The sequence below is a fragment of the Astyanax mexicanus genome, chromosome 15 (assembly GCF_023375975.1).
Source record: "Astyanax mexicanus isolate ESR-SI-001 chromosome 15, AstMex3_surface, whole genome shotgun sequence".
NCBI lineage: Eukaryota > Metazoa > Chordata > Actinopteri > Characiformes > Acestrorhamphidae > Astyanax > Astyanax mexicanus.
The window spans coordinates 25,683,141-25,702,306 of NC_064422.1; the positions used below are offsets into that span (position 1 = coordinate 25,683,141).

The 19,166-nt window shown below is 37.8% G+C and overlaps 1 protein-coding gene across 3 annotated transcripts; it reads right to left on the bottom strand.

The window, feature by feature from the left end:
- Nucleotides 1-88: 88 nt before the first annotated feature.
- On the bottom strand, nucleotides 89-18,960 carry slc16a12b (solute carrier family 16 member 12b). Of its 3 annotated transcripts, none has more exons than XM_022668840.2 (7): nucleotides 18,730-18,959; nucleotides 14,901-15,193; nucleotides 10,941-11,044; nucleotides 8,872-9,015; nucleotides 6,414-7,017; nucleotides 5,561-5,820; nucleotides 89-1,124 (listed from the first exon to the last, which is right to left on the bottom strand). In XM_022668840.2, exons 2-7 carry the CDS (start codon nucleotides 15,011-15,013, stop codon nucleotides 895-897), a joined length of 1,455 nt encoding a protein of 484 aa, XP_022524561.2. In that variant the 5' UTR covers nucleotides 15,014-15,193; nucleotides 18,730-18,959; the 3' UTR covers nucleotides 89-894. The 3 variants fall into 3 exon arrangements, with proteins under 3 accessions (XP_022524561.2, XP_022524560.2, XP_022524562.2); XM_022668839.2 differs by lacking the exon at nucleotides 18,730-18,959 and adding an exon at nucleotides 15,285-15,689; XM_022668841.2 differs by lacking the exon at nucleotides 14,901-15,193 and having other exon boundaries at nucleotides 18,730-18,960.
- Between the last annotated feature and the right edge of the window lie 206 nt (nucleotides 18,961-19,166).

Genomic DNA, 19,166 nt, shown 5'->3' on the forward strand with positions numbered 1-19,166 from the left:
CTCGCTTCTTCCCAGCCGTTACCCTGCATGTGGTAATGTATTCTTATGCATGCTTTTGGTTAGTATTTTTAATCAGATTTCTAAGTACTTTTTTAACCAATGTGAACTTTATTTAAACACAAATAAAAGTTAATTTTAAAACATTCATAGCACCTATCAGTATAAACATCCTCTAAACTGGTTTGCTAAACAAAACATTACAAAACAATTAGAATTCATTATCTACCTGACTGTAAACATATTTACCACCTTACTGTTTAATCTTTCATGAATTACAGATGACAACCAGCCACTGCCATTTGTATTTGGACAATATCTTTGATAAACATCAAACACTGATTCATGACGGAACTGAACTAAACACTGCCCTCTTCTGGCTGTGGAGTTTTTTACTAGTTGGAATTAAGACCATTTTCATGTGACTGTATTTTAACCTTTCTCAGCTGCTATAAGAAAAAATGTACAGCTGATCTCATATCAACGTAAAATCCCCTTTTTTTTAAAGACGTCTAACACTGTTCCACTGACAAATGTGACGTTATTTTAAACAGTTCATTAGACATAGAGTAAATCTGTAATAAAGCATATTCTTGTGGGTAAAAAATGGAATTGACACATAATAAACAAGATACTTTCAACACAAGGTTTGATGCAATATGCACCAGCTTTAACTCACCTTTTTTGTATTGAGCTTTTCATTTGAAAGCCGTGACAGATAAACAGATAGACAGCTAAACAGAAAAGGCACATTAAGTGAACAGACAGTTAAAGTGTGCTGGTGATGCTACAGTTTTTTACTACAGCAGTTCACATACCTGATTATTTATTTACTTAAGTTTTTTTTTTACAAAAATAAGTGTAGAGAAATAGAAAACACAAACATTACGACTGACACTATGAGGTGGCCGTGTTAATGATCAATAAGTCCTTATTTTTGGTTGTATAAAAGTCTGCCTGTTGGGCTTCACATTGTTCCAGTGTGGGCTTTTTACTTCTGTTTCGCTGAACTCTCTGGTAGTGGCGGATGATGTTGGCGGTGCACAGCAGGAGAGCGCTGGAGAGGAGGGCGAAGCCGCTCAGGAAGAACGTAGCTGTGTAGGTCCCCGTGGTGTCCACCAACCAGCCTGAACAAAAGAGAAAAGTATTATGCTTATTATTACAAGTTCTTACAAACAGTCAGAAATGATGTACTAATTAACAACACATTTGATAAATATAAACTGATTAACTGATGGATTTACCTGAATTATGAGTGAATTTTGTGTAAAAGTTGCTTATTGAGATCTCTGTATTATATTTTTGTATCTAAAATTCATCCTCTTTAGATTGACCTTAACCTTATTAAAGCTAAAATGCAAAAACTAATTTATATCCTTTATATTTTAAATGTTATCTAATTAGGAGTAATAAATATTATGTTACAATATTTAAAGATGTGCAATGCAATTGTATTCCTAAAACTGCAACTCAAACACTACTCAATCCTTACTTATATTGCCATGCCAAAAGTCATGGTACAACAATCAGCATCATGTCCTACGACTATTTCCATTTCTCATGAAAGATAAATTCACATTAGCTACACTCACAAGATAACATCTCACAACTTGTCAAATGCATATTCAAATTATGCTGCACTTCATCCAGTGAAGCTGGACTCATTACAGTCTTAGTACAGGTGCTGGTCAACGAATTAGAATAATTTGAAATTGAAATTTTTGAATGCATTTTTTGTGCAGAAAGCAAATTAGGTGTTCACCGCACCTGTCCTACTCGTTAGACTAATCACAGAACTCGTTACCTGGAAAAAAATTTGCTCAGCTGAGCTTTCCAAAAGGCCCATTTAGGCCATTTAGGCCATTTAACTGTGACACTGTTGTTTTATTGAATTAGAATAATGGAGAAACCGTTTCATTGAATTAGAATAATTTTTATTATAATTACAATCATCACTTTCTCAGTATTTTGTGGCTGCCCGCTTGGCTTGTATGACTGCCTGAAGTCTCCGCGGCATCGATTTGACCAGCTTGTCGCAAGTTTCCGCACTCACAGCTTCCCAGGCAGTGGCGATGTTCTGCTTCAGTTGGTCCAGCGTAGTAGGCTTTCTGTCGTGAATTTTCCGCTTGACGATGGCCCAAAGGTTTTCAATGACATTGAGGTCAGGCGAGTTGGCCATGCCAAAACTTCAAGCTGTTTTTTAGTGAACCAATCTTTGGTCGACTTTGCCGCATGAGCCGGTGCAAGATCCTGTTGAAATATGAAGTCTTCTTCGCCGAACTGTTCCTCAACAGTCGGAATCAGGAACGTTTCCAGAACATCTTGATATACGGCAGCATTGACAGTCTTCTTGAGGAAGCAGAGTTTCCCTACACCTCGAGCGGACATGCATCCCCAGACCATAACGCTCTGGGGAAACTTGACGGTAGGAACAGCGCCGGTCTGCTTGTTCCACAAGTCGGTGAGCTCGGAAGTGGACTTGAACCGGTTGCTGACTGCGATCTTTCTCAGCTGCTTGTTGTCGCGAGCAGAAGTTTTTCGGACGCCGGAACAGTTGGTGCGCTTGCTGCAGTTTTTCTTGAGAGCAACCCTGACTTTATACTGCACAGTGAACACTCTTCACAGAAAACAAAAATTCGAGCATTTATTCTAATTCAATGAAACGGTTTCTCCATTATTCTAATTCAATAAAACAACAGTGTCACAGTTAAATGGCCTAAATGGGCCTTTTGGAAAGCTCAGCTGAGCAAATTTTTTTCCAGGTAACGAGTTCTGTGATTAGTCTAACGAGTAGGACAGGTGCGGTGAACACCTGATTTGCTTTCTGCACAAAAAATGCATTCAAAGAATTTCATGATTGCACTATTTCAAATTATTCTAATTCGTTGACCAGCACCTGTATATTGTGTTCATCAATAACTGATAATGGTGATATTGGGTATTATACTACATGTAAAATAGTAAGGTTTATTAATATGTTTTGTAATTTTGCCTCTGTGCACCTCTTGAATCCGTGTAAAATAAGGATATAAGCTTTAACACAAGGTAAAAATCTTCTTGAAGGTTTGTTGGCATTGTTGTTGCAGCTCTTCCGATGTGTTTATCATGAAAAGTCACTAATAATAAAAATACTATATACAATCCTAGTCTGTACTCTAGAACCTACGGACATCAGCAAATATTGAGATTCCTCTTTTGGCCTGATTTTTTTGCCATCCGCTTGATGCTTGTTCGGGTCCTTTTGGCTTCTTTTTAAAAGTTCAGTTGGCACTTAGACATGCTCATGATATAGTAGTGCCAGATGATGTGGCATCACCTCAGACCATGAACTTCATTTAATCTTGGTTTCATCAGTAGAAAGAGTTCTGTTTCAGAAGAAGGCAAAGTATTTTAGATGTATCTGTTCTGTTCTTGAGATCCAGTATATCAGGATCTGTATCTGTAACCTGTACTCTCTGTATATGTAATAATGGCATATCTTGATTGTAGACACTGACAGTGTGGCACCTCAACAGTGTTCTTGGCTTCACTAGATAACACTGAGAAGAAGTTTTCTGCACCAATAAAGAAATTCTGCATTCACTTTAGTTGTGAAAAAAGTCTATGCTTCTTGTGTTTTGTTGGAGTTCACTAGTAAGTTCCTTCTTTTCTTTTTTGTGAACAATTATCGTATTTAATTATTAAATTACCAAAAGACAAAAGCAAAAAGTATCAGGCAAAAGTTAAAAGTATCAGTATTACTAAACCTCCATTGGCAGACTCTATACAAAGCGCTAAAATAAAATAAGGCCTGTCACGATAAGAATTTTTTGTGGACGATATATTTTCCAAGAAATTATACACTTTTTAAAGACAACAAAATTTTAAGTAATAATGTATTAAAATTAGTTTGGGAATTATATACTTATTTCTTCACCTACTTTGTCACGCTGTGTGTATGGAGTCAAAATTGTTAAGCATGACTTGCTAAAATATACAAAAAAACACAATAGTCATTATTATTGAGGTCATGTTCATTCATTGTACGATGAAACGATATTGCAATTATTGTGACAGGCCTAAATAAAATACTACTCTTGTAAGTACATTCAGTGGAATAGCAAAGAAGTTCAGCCATTTGAGAACTTCACTTTCTCAAAGGCAGTATTCTACCACTCCACTGCCCTGGCCTTGGTCCCACGTATGCGAACTGTTAATATGTCCGTGTAAATAATGTTCACTAAAGTCAGGGTTAACTGTACAGTGTACATGTGGGATTCCATCATTTAGCCAGTAAATTAGTTTTACTAAACTGTAAAAGTAATCAGTAAAAGTAAAAGTAGTTTTACTGCTGTGAAAGCAGACAGTAGTAGATTCATCTGCTCTGGTGAAATAGACCTGGATTAGTGGGTAACCTTTTCTCTATGGATATATAAGATGTAAGCTGCCTCCAGAATACTGACAGTACCAGAAATAATAAAGAAAAAAATGACAACATTTCACCATGTCAAAAGCTGCTGCTATCACGTATACAGGTTTATTTTATTTTAATGAGAACCTTCTTCACAAGAGCCTTATAAACAGTTCTCAAATGCAAATGCAATACTTAGTCTATGTTCAGGCTGCAGGCAAATTGGATTTGTGTCTCAAATCAGGTCTGTTGAGATGACTGTGACTGCACTTGATCAGATCAGATTTGCGTGTCTGGACAAAGGCAGCATGGGCAGACTGCTATTTTATACATGGGTGTTGGCACAAGGGGCTTTGATTGATTGCTTTATAATACTCAGTAACCTGGGTGTTCGCACAAGCAGAGTCAGTAACTGACCTTTCATGCTCTTTTTGGTTTGTGCCCCTGCATATCCGTCACTCTGGATTTGATGCGGCTATTTAATTTGTTTTGTAAAAACAACTCAACAGGCCACATACATACATACATACATGTGTGAAAAGTACAGTTACTGTCTTTGAAGATGGACTGACTGTGTAAAAAAAAATTATGTGATTCCCAAATAGCTAATAAACTATTTTTAAACCACCTAAATCAAAGCTGCACTTCAATCACATCTTAACAGAGGTCAAATTACAAACATGGGTTTGACTGTAAATCTAAATTTAGCTCTAGATGGTACACACAGATGTGTTAACAATTAAGACAGTGTTAAAAATGAGAAAAAAAGGAAAAAACTAGAGTGGGATGAAAGAAGGTTGACTGTAACACACCAATTAAGTATTAACTTCCACTGGTCAACACGGCAGGTTTGACCTAATTTTGTTTATGTGTCACTGCCAGGCATCACGTACTAAACGTACTCTGATTTTCTACTCAAACTTCTTGCTTTTTTTCTTGAGAGGGAGGCAAAGTGTAATGGTTGTGGTGGGCTGAGGGTCATAATTAGAAAAAAGAGTGTCAAATATTTTGTTTTAAGAGTATAGTGAGTATAAATAATTTATAGCTTTGCACTATAATTTGTTTTAAATTACTCATATAAGAAATGCTCTTTAAAGCCTTCTGTTAGTATTCTGTACTTTTCAGACATAAATGCTTCAGATAAACTGTGCATGTGAAGCTGTTGCCACTTACCTCCAATAGGTGGGCTAACCAGGTATGGAATAGCATGTAGGAAGTAAACCACCCCGAGAGCTGAGGAGAGGTACGTCGTCCCCACCACATCTGACGTCACCACAGGTATCAGGGCCACGTAAGCACCATCAAAATAGCCGTAGAGCACAGAGAAAGGCACCAGCAGGGCGAATGTATGAAGAAGAGGGATGAGGAAGCAGCAGAGACCCTCCATTCCCACAGCAACCATATAACAAATGCCCCTGTATTTCTTCAGGCACCTGCAGAACCAGAACGAGGAAAAGGAAGTGGGATGATGTCAGCAAGGATATATTTAAAAATATTATCTAACTAGTGCTGGTTTAAGGAGTTCCCTGCATGTTTTACTGTTTTCCCTAACCTATCATACTCATACTCTTATGTAGACACAAAATGACACAAAATCTACTATTATATATTATATATTTTTGTATTATATATATGTGTTATATATGCAGCTCTGGAAAAACAATATTAGAGCATTTTAATTAAAAACCTCTGGAATATAATCAAGCTGAACTGCTTTAATGTTTGCACCAGGAGTGGCATAAAGTTATCCAAAAACAGTGTGTAAGACTGGTGGAGGAGAACATGCCAAGATGCATGAAAAACCAGGTTTATTCCACCAAACATTGATTTCTGAACAGACATTTGAACAGACATTTGGACATATAGTGCATATGTAAATCAGTTAAATGTCTGACTTTTTCCTAGAACTCTACATACAAGCCAAGAACTATTTAGGAACATACAGCTTCATGAGTGTACTATTATCTGCTACTTCTCACAACTCCTTCTTTAATATGTAACTATGCTAGTGTCCCAATCCACATACCTCCTGTCAGTGAGCCAGCCAAACGTGATGTTGCCAACAATGTCAATGACTCCCAGTATGGACATCAGGAAGGCGGCGTGGTGGTGACTGACCCCCACGTCCAGCGCGTAGGGCACGAGGTAAACAAACGGCAGGCTGCAGCCACTGGCCAGGAACAAGAAGGAGCCGGCCAGCACCAGGAAGTCGGGCATGAGCAGGAAATGGTACTCCTGCATGGACTGCAGGCAGCGCTGCTTACTGTCTCTCTGCTGTTTGCTTCTCTCGGCCTCCAGCTGCTTCTCCTCCGCTGGGCTGATGGCCACCAGAGGCTTGGTGCTGTAGCCACACTCAGAGTCCACAGGCAGGGGGCAGGCTTCCTCCTCCTTTAGAGTGATGGGCCGTAACAGAGCTCCACACACACACAGGTTGGACACCAGGCCTCCTAAGATAAGCAGGGCCCCTCGCCATGAGTAGTGCTCGATGAGCATCTGCACCACAGGTGCCAGGATGAAGGTCCCAATGCCACTGCCAGACATGGCGATGCCATACGCCAACGACTTCCGCTCACAGAAATAAATTCCAACCATAGCAATGGCCGGTGTGTAACAGAGGGCAAAGCCCAGCCCTGCAAAATACATACATAAATAGATACAGTGGACATTTCTGTTTAAATTACATGTACACATAAATGAACATATCAATGTGTTTTATGAATTTTTACTCTTTTTAAAAAGAAACTGTAGTAATACTTTCTATGCATGTCTTGTCTATAAAACCCTATAAACAATAACATAAACATATTGTGTATTACCTTAAAGAGAGGTGATCAGAGTGCCGCTCTTATCAGATATTGGCACGCAATTTAGCCAATCATATTGCAAGTTCAAAACTTAGTCTACGTTAAAACTGCTTGGTGGATTTTAAGAAGAATTTTATCTTAAGAACGATTGGTGGAATCACCTTCAGTGTAAATTTAGTTAATAAGATTCTGTGAACACATACATACCACATTATAATGCATTCATTTTGCAGGCATTTTAAGCATGGTTATAAATATTATATTATATACAGTTTTTAATAAATACTATAAATATTATAATATAAATGCATAACACCTTATAGCCATGTTTATCTTGCACTGTGAACAGTAATCATAATGCATCATAAGCTGTGTTTATAATATGCTATATGTCTGGGTCAGTAATAAACTATTTCTATAATGAAAGTCTGTTCCTTTACTTTACGAATACATGGCTGGAAGTTATTATAATACGGTAAATAAGTATAATTCATGAATGGTTAAAACAATTATTAGTATAGCTTTGTGTGTTTTTATCAATTGGCAGCTTGTCAGTTACAGTGTTTGACATACAACATACTATAAACTCAGTTTATGATACATAATGATCACAATTCATAATAAATACGGCTGCAATGTGTTATGCATGAATTTTATATTTTTAATATAATAGTTTATATAGCCTAAACATGTATAACATTTTGGTATGAATGTGTTCACATAAGTTTATTGCCTAAATTTACACTGGAGGTGATTTCACCAATTGCTCTTAAGATAAAATTCTTCTTAAAATCCACCAAGCAATTTTAACAAAAACTAATTTTATTTAGGATTCATTTGATATACAAAGTTTTGAACATGAAAAGGCCAATGTTTGAGTGCCAATATCTCTAATGGAAATAAACATGAACCTATGGCTACCATACCTAATGGGTATAAACCCCCCAGCACTGAACTGTGGAGCAGTGATGAGTACAGGAGTTGGAATTGACTCATCTGACCTCAGTAACACTCTAGTCAATGAATGATATCAAATCCTCAATGCAATTCAAAACAGTGCCGTAAAGCACCGTAAAGCACCGTAAAGCGCTAATGCTGCTGCAGCAGTGCTAGCCGGGGTTAGCAGCAGGCTACAGGCTAATAATACTCACCTCTGAACAGTGAAACAGCTAACGCTTAGCACGGTTAGCGGCTCAAGCTAATGCCACTTCAGCAGTGCTAGCTGGGGTTAGCAGCAGGCTACAGGTCGATAGTACTCACCTCTGAATGGGGAAGAGCTAGTGCTTAGCGCGGTTAGCGACTAATGCTAATACTGCTCCAGCCTCGGTGCTGGAGAAACTTCACTGAAACTCCTGTATAATGTTGTACTTCTCTATTTCTGTTAACTCAGTTCTAAACATATTACAATAAGTATTAAGGGACCAGTATTGATGGACCACCATAATGTTGCTGGTTCTATGCCCATTGCCCATCTAGCTGAATGTCCAATTCTATTGGCAATAATAATGCCATACATAAATACAAGCTGTTGACATTATACACCTGTATCAGCAATGAGTGCCCCCAAAGTAGATACAGTCACAACTCGGAAGGTTGTCCCCATACTTTTTTAAGTGCAATATATTTTTAAACATGCTAAAAGACTAACTGACGGATTTAGGACTTGTTAGAGTGTCTTACCTGTTAAGACCCCCAGAGAGAGGTAGAGGTATTCCAAACTGGTGGCAAAGGAGCTGAGCACTAAACCAATAGAGGCCAGAAATCCTCCCAGAATCACTGCCACTCGACACGACAGATGATTCCCAATCAGGCTGCCGAGTGGAGCTGCAGTTCAAACACAGGAAGCAAAATATGATAAAAAAATTTGCTTTAACTTTATAACAAAAGACAATTTGTGTGTTAACATGCACTTCATAACAGAGTTTGTCATTAATCTGATCAACTACATGATTCATTCATAGGAAATTTGGTAAGCATATAATCGGAATCCTCTGAGTTAACATGAGTAAGACAAAAATTAAAATTTTGCGTTATAAACATTTAATAATCTCACACATAAAATCCAAACGTCATAATGCAGCTTTTTTTAAACACATCTAGAAGATAAAGTGTTTTGTCTCCATCTCATTGTTGATGAGTTAAAACATTGCTTGCTTATTTCTGATATTTATTACCATGGTCTGTTTTTACTTATGAACATACGGAGGTATCAGATAATACTCTGGTTAAAATGATACATGGACTGAGAAACTATATGATAACTGAGCTAAAATCAAGGTCTTTTTAATACATTTTTAAATCAGATTTTTTTGGAATATTTTGTATAAAAGGCCACTTGAATAATCAGACTGCAGAAATATTATTATATAAAGTGCATTTAAACACATTCCTTTCAATAAAAAACATTTTGATATGCATTAGAGTTGTCATGATTATAGCTACTACTAAAATTAGCAGGCTTTATAATTTTACTGTAATACACTGCAAGACCTTCTGTTCAACTCTCTGAACTGCTGAGGCCTCAAGTCAGTTGATGCCTTGCTATCAGTCCTGCGATAAGAAAGTTACCATATCAGCTAATTGCACTATTGGCAGAATTTATGTAACATCAATAGTGTTGCTCAAGTACTGTGTTAAAGCATAATTTGCATGTTGTTTTTTAATAAGCGTTGGCAAGCAAATCACCACAGGTCTTTTCCTGAGTCAGGTATGCTGACAGATGACTTTCCCTGAAGCGCTGGCTGGCGTGACAGCACAGAGCAGTGAGCAGGACAACAACAAACAGGCCTGCTGTTTCAGGTCAGACTGTTGTGACACTAGCATGTCCTTTCAAGATGTTCGCTGTGTGTTGCTGACTTTCATGAGAGAGGGGGGGTCGATCGTCCTGCAGACTTCAGCTTTTTCGAGGAGTTATTTAACTGGGACACCAAAACTATTTTTGTGGTAAAGTTATGCAATTTACCAAAAATAAAAACCAGCAGTGTGTATAGACTTGCTGGCGTGCTGGAGAAATGCAGAACATGTTAATAACTTAAAGCAGTAACTTCAATACTAGCTGTCAGATTTTTTTTTATTTTTTTTTTTACAGTTTTGCTCTTAGGCCACACCAAAATGAACCAGTGGGATTGTTTGACTTACAAGCTGCAAATGTCCACATTAAGAGACTTTTCTTCTAAAATTCCTGCATAATGAAGGTACTGGTAAACCTACTCATATGTCTGATAGGATCCAGATGTCTGAAGCATTTAATACCTCTAAAACCTAAAATAACAGAAAGCTATTAGTTAAAATTGATACAAATATAATTTTAGATGTTTAAAACACTGTTTTACAATTGTATCAACTTTTTGCTTATTTTTAAACTTATTTTTTTAATCAAATGAATCTGAATCTTGGAAGCTTACAAACAGTCATGACAGTACTTGGCTGTAAGTGATTTATTTTAACTGTTCTTTTAAGAAGCAGTTAAAAAACATTTAACAGAAAAATATTCAGTATGTATAAAAAATCCAAATATACCACACATTTGTTGAAGAATTCTGAGATAGTCCTCTTTCATTATTCCACCCATTTAGCACAATGTACCAATTTCACTGGCAGCCAGAGCATGTTGCTACCACCACCATGTTTAACATGTGGTATATTTTTCTGATTATTGTGGCCAAATCTATAGAATTTGTTCTGTTCACGTACAGTGGGGGACTTTGTTAAAGTGCAGTGCAGTCAATGAGACCCAAAACATCACATACCACAGAGCATGGTGGTGCAGTCTACAAGTGAATGGATCCATGCTGTTCCAGAGTAATCGCGTGCAAAGTGCATTTGAAATTCAACGAAAAAGATGGAGATGCATCTGGAAGAGACGAACAACACATAGACATGTATATGTCAGAAATGAAAAGGATGATCAAACACATGAAACTGTAAACAGTTTGCGCATGAACTGTACATGAAAGTTTCTATGAATTGTGTTCCGTGTAAAATTGGATTTTTACAAACATTACACAACTATTTTCAATTAGACACATTTTGTGGGCAGATTTAAGAATATCGCAACTATTTCTTTGAGTATATATCATTTTTGTAAATATTATACATTGTCAGGTTTATCTCAAAACCAGGACACACACCAATATCATCAAAATACCACATAGGATTTTTCACCCATATTGTGTAGCCCTAGCAAGTACTGAGCACTGGACCCAATCAAATAAGAGGAGACACCTTGGCCTGCGATACAGCCATTACTGCTGACTAGCCGGACAAGAGGCAGCCCAGTGGGGCGTATGGGTGGGTGGGTTGGGAAGGAGGTGGGGGAAGCTGAGAAAGGGGTAATGAGGCACAAGCCTCGACCCAGCCTGTCTGCACCTGAACAAACACAGAGAAAGCACCAGGCAGGACAGCAGGGTCAAAACACTCGGAGGGAATATGACAGCCAATGACTCTCACATACTCAATCATTGGCCACAGAACACACACGCAAAGCTGGCTAGGGGCCATCGAAAGGGAGATATGTCCTTCAGTCTGCTGTTCTCTAATCAAGCTGAACACTGCCAGGCTGGGGCCAAAGGGTTCAAACGGCTCTTCAGGGCCTGAACCTCGCCCATCTGTACAGTGAAGAACCTTTACAGAAAAAAAAAAACAACACAAGACGGAAAAACACACACACACGCTGCTCTTTCACCTCCAACAAGAGTTTCACCACTTGTTCCCTTGAAAGTTGATTATCGACACATATCTCTGCAGAGTCCAGAGGCCCAGGTGGACATTGGTGGCTTAAAGGATCAGTGCTTTAGTCTCCATAGGCAAGCGATAGCGTGACAGAGGTGTTTTTGTTCTCACCTGACTGCATGTTTCAGCTTCTTAATGCTCTAATTACATGCTGTGACACTCCTCAATAGCTCCTGTTTTGTAACGAGGGCAGGGAATCGTCCTAAAGCACATTTTGCAATATGAAAAGCAGTCTGGGAGGAACATTGTGAGCCCAAAACCAGTTTTCTTTCACTGCTTCTTTATGTCTGCCACTGTTCCCATGGATATTTTAGTGCATGGACAGCTGATAAAGTCCTGGTAGAATTATATAATTACAAACCCATAATTAGTTATGGTTCACCTAAAGTGGCAAGCAGTAGATAAAGCACTGATAGTGCTCAACTGATCAGTCCCTCACCTTCAACATATGTGAAAGACAGGCAGCTAAACAGCAGTCATTCATACTTATACCGTTCTTGTCTCAACTTGCACAGCTTAAACAGCCCTGGACATCTAGTAAATCTGCCCATCTGTACAAAATAGTACATCTGTAAAATCAGCACGTATGTACAGATCTAGAGCCCTAAATGGATATTGGCTCTCTTACTGCTTATTTCTTACAGTAATCTCTGTTATCTTAAGGCTTATTATTCAATAACTACAATGATATGAATACAAACAAGCTGAGTTCTTCTTAACCCTCCTATTATGTTTATTTGTCAGGAACAGCAATGGTGTTCTAGGGTCATTTTGAACTGGTGCATGTTTAATTATCCAAAAGATGTCTAAAACACACACAAAAAAGCAGTGTAAATATTTCAATACTAACTCCACTGCAAATTATTCTATCAATATTTAGTGCACTGGTGTTCCTTAACTCTAACAGTTAATGGTTCAATTAGGATAATTCACTTGTTTTTTCATTTAAAAAATACATGTTCAATCTTTTTAATGTTGCACTACTTTATTACTTTTGAAAGACCAACATATAAAACATACTAGTTTTATATTACATTGAAACATAACATTGCAATCTTGTTTTTATAATTTTTGTTTTTGCAGGGGGTGGTTGCAAATATGTGAGATGAACCATTTTCGTATTATATGTTAATTATGCTAACTAAGGCAAGTTTTAAGTTTTATTATGGAAAAATACTTTTAACTATTTTTCCTAGATCTTCAAACTTTACAACGGGTCAAATTGTCCCTTAACATAACAGCCCTAGAATGTCCATTTGTATATTCTTTGGTATAATGATAAATGAATGTGACATACCATGAACTTTAAAAAAAATGGTATGACCAACATATGCATGAAAAAAAACACTAGTAAAAGCCCTAATCAGAGCTAAAAAAAGTTAAAAAGAGCACGAGCAAAAGCTAAGTTAATGCTAAGCTAAGACTAGGTGATGCTAGCCTTGTACCATCTCTGTTATCCCTTTAAACAGACTGCACTATTGTAGTTGACTACAAACTGGAGCTCAAAACACACACACACACATACACCAGGATGCTTATCTTATCTTTTTTACACAAGGCTAAAAGCTAACTGGCTACAATTACTTTCTTTTGCTAACAGCATGTTACACTGAGAGGAAATGACAAGATAACACTATCAGTTAAGACTTGTGAATATTCTTGTTACAATGGTAAAGCTCCAATCTATTTTGTAAATAGTATTGGTATTGCATACTCTGTAAAAATCACATGCTTATTATTTATTTCAAGTAACAACTGGCATGACAAGTCATGGGATAGCAGTATGCAAATTGATCATGAAACGGCTTGGGGACACCAACATAAAAGCATTTCCACCCAGAGTTGACAGTGCATTACTTTACTTTAATAATGGGACACAGTAAAAGTTTTGTATGTCAGTGTAAAACACTCTGTAAATGCATTCTTTGACACCTTTAAACTACAGAGTTTAATATTATACAGATTTGTCCACTTAAGACGTTACTAAGTGATTAAGGATTCACATTTTAAGTTTTTAATAAAAACCCTCAACTGAAATTTGTTTTTTTTCAGTCATGACTCCAAAGAGCCACTTTGAATACTTTTATTTTGGCGAGTCTATTAATCATGAGCAGTGATTTATTACATTTTTAGAAACCACTATGTCCACTTTGGCCCCCTTCTTTTAAGATATGTTTACCAGCATGCCTAAAGTAATATGAACTGGAAGGCCGTGACATAAACACTAGAGAGCTGTTGCCACTCAGTGAAGCAGTGGATTTGTTTTCAGTACTTCTCGGCGCAGAACAAGTTAAATATAGGACCTGGCCCCTTCCCAAGACCATGTGTACGTTTTGAAAATTATGTCACAATTTGAAATCTCTAATAAACTGTAAAATATTAATTATTATTAAATTATTAAATATTCGAAAATTAAGGTACGTTTTTAGATAAAGGTTCTTAATGTTGAAAAAATGTTACTTTACTTTGTTGTGGTTACTACATAATTTTAAGAGTAATGACTGAATAATAAGCCTAATAAGAGAGAAGACAACACTGCAGACTGCAGATTTACTGTGTCAAGATATCCACGAATGTGCAACTTGTGGTGAACAGTATTACAGTATCTTATCATATCATATAGGGCCATGTATTGGCAAGAACTTGGTATTATCATACAAAAAACATCATAAAATAATATATATTTTTTGTTTGTTATCGTCATTATACCCAATATGTTTTTATAAACATATTGTGGATATCATCAGTGCTTAAATTTTATTTACTAAATATGTATAAATACTCAAATAGCAGTTGCATCAGCCTCTACACTGTTGCATCAGCCCCTCCTGACACATTTAGTCTGCATGTCAGAGTTTCTAGGACATATACTGTGTACCATGAAAATGTCATTTTCATTAAATATCATAATATCATATATTAACCACTATTATTAATCGCTCACCACTACGAGTGACCCAGGCCAACACATTTCCTACCTAGTCACGGCACGTGTGCAGACTGTGACCACAAAACAGCCAGCCACGATCATCCACCCCCAGCCTCCGTCTGGAGGAAGCACTCCTGCCTTCTTCTTCCTTTCCTGAGCCATGGAAGCAGCATCCACCTCCGGGTCCTCCTCGTCCTTAGCAGCAAGTCCCAAGCACACTCCTCATGCACACCCCCACAAACACCATACACACACACACACACACAATTACACACACTTTTCACACCTTGCTTCTAGCACGCTCGCCAGTCATGGAGATCCCTCTGCTGCAGACGTGTGGACCTGGGCACAAGGGCACATGCAGATATAAGTGTCGAGCTAAAATGATTAACAAGCTGCAGGTCAGGCCTAACGTAAAGCCCTGGCAAGCTACCCAGTGAAGACAGGGCATCTTCTCAGCAATTCTCAAGTGTCCTCTGCTCTGGCCTTTTCCCAACACACGGGCAGCACTAATGATTCACAGCTGGCCGGAGCGAGGCGGCATGCTCTCTCGTGACGTGTGACCTCCTCAGCCGAGGTGTTTACGAGTCCGGGGGCCAAGCTAACTCAGGAGTTACAAGATTAACTCGGGAACCTTCGGCCTGCTTCCCTGACCCCCTTCATACTGCTGAAAAGCTGAGGCATGCTTTAACACGCTCTTCCAGGAAAAAAAAAAATTCAGTGGGCCACAGTGTCTCATTACTGACCCGCTTCTTCTCCGCCATCATAAACATACTCAAGCAAACACATTGATAATCAATTCCAAAGATTCATCCACACAGACAAAGGGCAGCGTTTTGCAGACGCTGCAAGCTCGGCAGAAATACTCAGCAGAAACAACACTAAAGCATACACTAAAGGTGTGCCATATCAATGTTTCATATCATACAATGTGATATCATACAATAACCTATTTAGCATTTTTAAAAACAAAAAAAGAAATCCATATCATGATAATAGCAGCAATTTTCTAGAAAGCAGTCTACTTTTGCATGTGTTTAGATATTTATTTAGTTTTGTGGTAGATCATTTTGGAACATTACATTACTTTTATGTCAAAATATTAATTATTTTGTTATACTATTGTTATTGCATGCAAAATCAGAGGCTGTTATACTACAAAAACAATAAAATAAAGATGATATCACAATACTGTGATTCTTCAATACTCGATATATATTGCAAGAGAATTCTTTATGATACTTCACGGCCTCTAGTATTAAAGAAGAGGATAAAATACTCTTAAATAAGCAAATCCGTCAATGTCAGTTTTACAGAATTTGACAACCAGTGTTTCTTCCCCTCAAAAATGAAGCAGTAACTTTAGTAATCAAACCGGTGGGTGAGTTTAGAAAGCTTATGTTTCAATACAAATATTGATATAATATTGACATAACAGCCTTGTTATGTCACATAAGCCCAGTCTACAGCAGGCTTCTTCTTTTCCTGCATTGAATACTTTTGATTTCAGATCTTTAGACAGTTTCTTAGAGGAGCCTATAGTTGCTGAGTGTTAGCACAAGGCTTGAGTCAAATAATTGATGAAGCTTAGAAATTAGATTCAGCTGACAGTTACTAATTATAATTGGTGACATGCCTCAGGCTTGCTTTGCTAATCAAAGTCTGAGACTTTGCAAAGGCCACATTGAAAATCTGTGCATTAGGATTTGCTTCTGGCTACTGGCTGCGTTCCAAATGTGCACGGCACACCAATATTATGAGGTAATACCATATATGTATCTTAATAGTACGGGTTTTGCAGGTTCGTACACAAAGTATGAATATACTAACCTGTTTCGTGCAGGAAGTGATGAAACAAGACATGCACAGCTCCATCTCTTTTATTTCAAATGCATTCACGATGTTTTGCATTGTGGGACACGCAAAAACTGACCAGTTCTGAGTATGCCTTTTTGATATCTACTTATAGTCAACGTTGACACCTTTACTGATGATATATGTACCACATAAATGGAACAAGGGACCAGTATTGTGTCCTATAGAAGCTAAAGAACGCTGTACTGACCTGGAGAACATGGGTTCGGGCCCTCCTGCATTGAGAAACGGTTTGTGATTTGAGTAGCTGTTCACTGTTCACATGGATAGTTCTATCCAGACACTGCAAGTCTTCAACAACAACCACTCACTGTACTGTCCACCTATAGGTGGCAAAACCTTCAAGAATGTGAGCTGGGAACACAAATGACACGGTGGGTCGAGGAATGTTAAATGTCTGCACATCGTTATACAGGTTTGGGCGTTCCCAAGCTGTCCCCTAAGGGAACAATTACCTGTCAGTGTACATACTGCTATCCTTTGACATCTGGCATGTCAGTTTTTTTAAGTTGAAAGAATTTGTTTACTACATAAAGAATGTTTTAAAAGACAATGTGTCATGGCCATCACTTGTTTCATAATTGCATGTTAAATAACCCCTGGAATAAAATGTTTTCACTTTTAACTGCCCTTTAGACAACCTTTAGACAACAACTTATCTTTTGGGCCTTCTGGGCTTCTGTTCCGTATTCCTTCTGTTCCTTAGATAACTTGTAAATATCTTAAATTTTAGTAACAACTATAATAATAATAACTAATATGAATTAATTTCCGTTACCTCACAAGATATTTACTGGGAATTGTATGCATCTTTTTATAAATAAACTTCTGTTATATTATAAACACTGACCTAAACGTTCTATGTTCTCTGTTTCATTGTTCTCTAGTGCAGATATTCCATATGCCTGACCAGTTTTAAGGAATGTAACATGTAGCCTATGTCTGCTGAAAATCTAAAATCTCGAAACTGGTCACATGCAAGGACTTGCAGTGCTCTGCTGTGGGTGACTTGCAATGCCTTGCAGAGGTTAAAAAAGAAAAAAAAGAAAAAGGCTTGAGAAACAGTACTTTTGGCCTCTTAGTATATATATATATATATATATATATATATATATATATATATATATATATATATATATATATAGTATGCTTGTGGTCATGCAACTGATTAGAAAAACACCTACACCAACCACACAGCCTGTAGCATCATTTTTTTTTTGTGCAATTATTACGTATTTATAGCACTGATGTACTTTTTTTTGTCAGAACAGTTCTTCCTAAACAGTCAAGCTCAAGACCAGCTGGTCATCCAGAGAAGGGAATGTTTATTTTTCTGGATGATCAAGTGGTTTTGAGCTGGATTTTTTTTAGCAGGGGTGTTTTATTTGTAGTGTTCATTTGTGGTTTTTGAAGCTGTACTTACCAACTCTACCTCTTCACAACACAACTGATGCTCTCAGACACATTGGAGGGGCTACAAATTAATTATTAACTTGAGAAGAATAAATCCACCTCAAGACCAGATGTCGCTTGAAGCTGGTTTTAGATGACTCTAACTGGTCTTTGATGGTGAAGGTGGTTAAAAAGCTGGTAATTCAGGTGAAAGCACCACACAAACACTGTACAGGTGAGAAAGCTGGGAAAAAGTTGTTGACTGTTGGTCATGCTGGTCAACCATGGTGGTTTTCTTTCTGGTCACCCGGCTTGGTCAGTCTTGGTAGTCGACCAGCATGGCCTTCAGGGTCTTTTTGCAGGTAGTCCATCTTGGTCAAGTTTAATCATAGCTGCTAGGTCTTTTTCTTTTTTTTATCATGCTTGTAGATAAACTAAACCAGCAAACTCAAAGAAAAACACACCATATGCTGGTTGAAACACAAAAGAGTGAAAAGGTTCATTAGCTAACTACAGGAGATAAACTGAGACTGGAGGAGCGTTTAGAACTTCAGCTCCTGGTTTCACACGCTCTACAGTAATGATAAAAGTTGGGAACACAAAGTTCTTACCAAGGAAGAAGGCAGTGTGCTGCTCCAGAGCTCCAGCAGCTCTTCATTGGGATGAAGCTCCACCAGTCTCTCAGCTCCAGTTCAGAAACTCTGACCTTTCCTCACTTTATATCGATTCAGCAGCTCCTGCATCTTTCCAGCAGCCGGTCCGCACAAGTTTGCCTCCGGCAGCTGCAGGAACATCCAGCATGCCTATGTGTGAGTGTGTGTTTATGTGTGTGTGTGTGTGTGTGTGTGTGTGTGCAGAAAGTACCTCTCTCAGTCCTCCACCCCCAAACACGTGGAGACAAATTATGCAATTACACATGTGAGTATTTCCCTCAGTCTGGACCATTCACCAGCACAGGAGCTATAAAGCTACCTAGCTACGAGTAAAGAGCAATAAAATAAAATTATTTAAAAAAATATTATTATTATATAAAAAATTATTATATAAA

Bases quoted from the DNA above. Each gene is read 5' to 3' on its own strand.
- slc16a12b (XM_022668840.2), bottom strand. From the start codon at position 15,013: ATGGCTCAGGAAAGGAAGAAGAAGGCAGGAGTGCTTCCTCCAGACGGA. The intron at 7,018-8,871 runs GTAAGACACTCT...TGTATTTTGCAG, and splicing joins CTCTCTGGGGGTCTTAACAG to GGCTGGGCTTTGCCCTCTGT. The intron at 1,125-5,560 runs GTAAGTGGCAAC...TCTTTTGTTCAG, and splicing joins GGTTAGCCCACCTATTGGAG to GCTGGTTGGTGGACACCACG.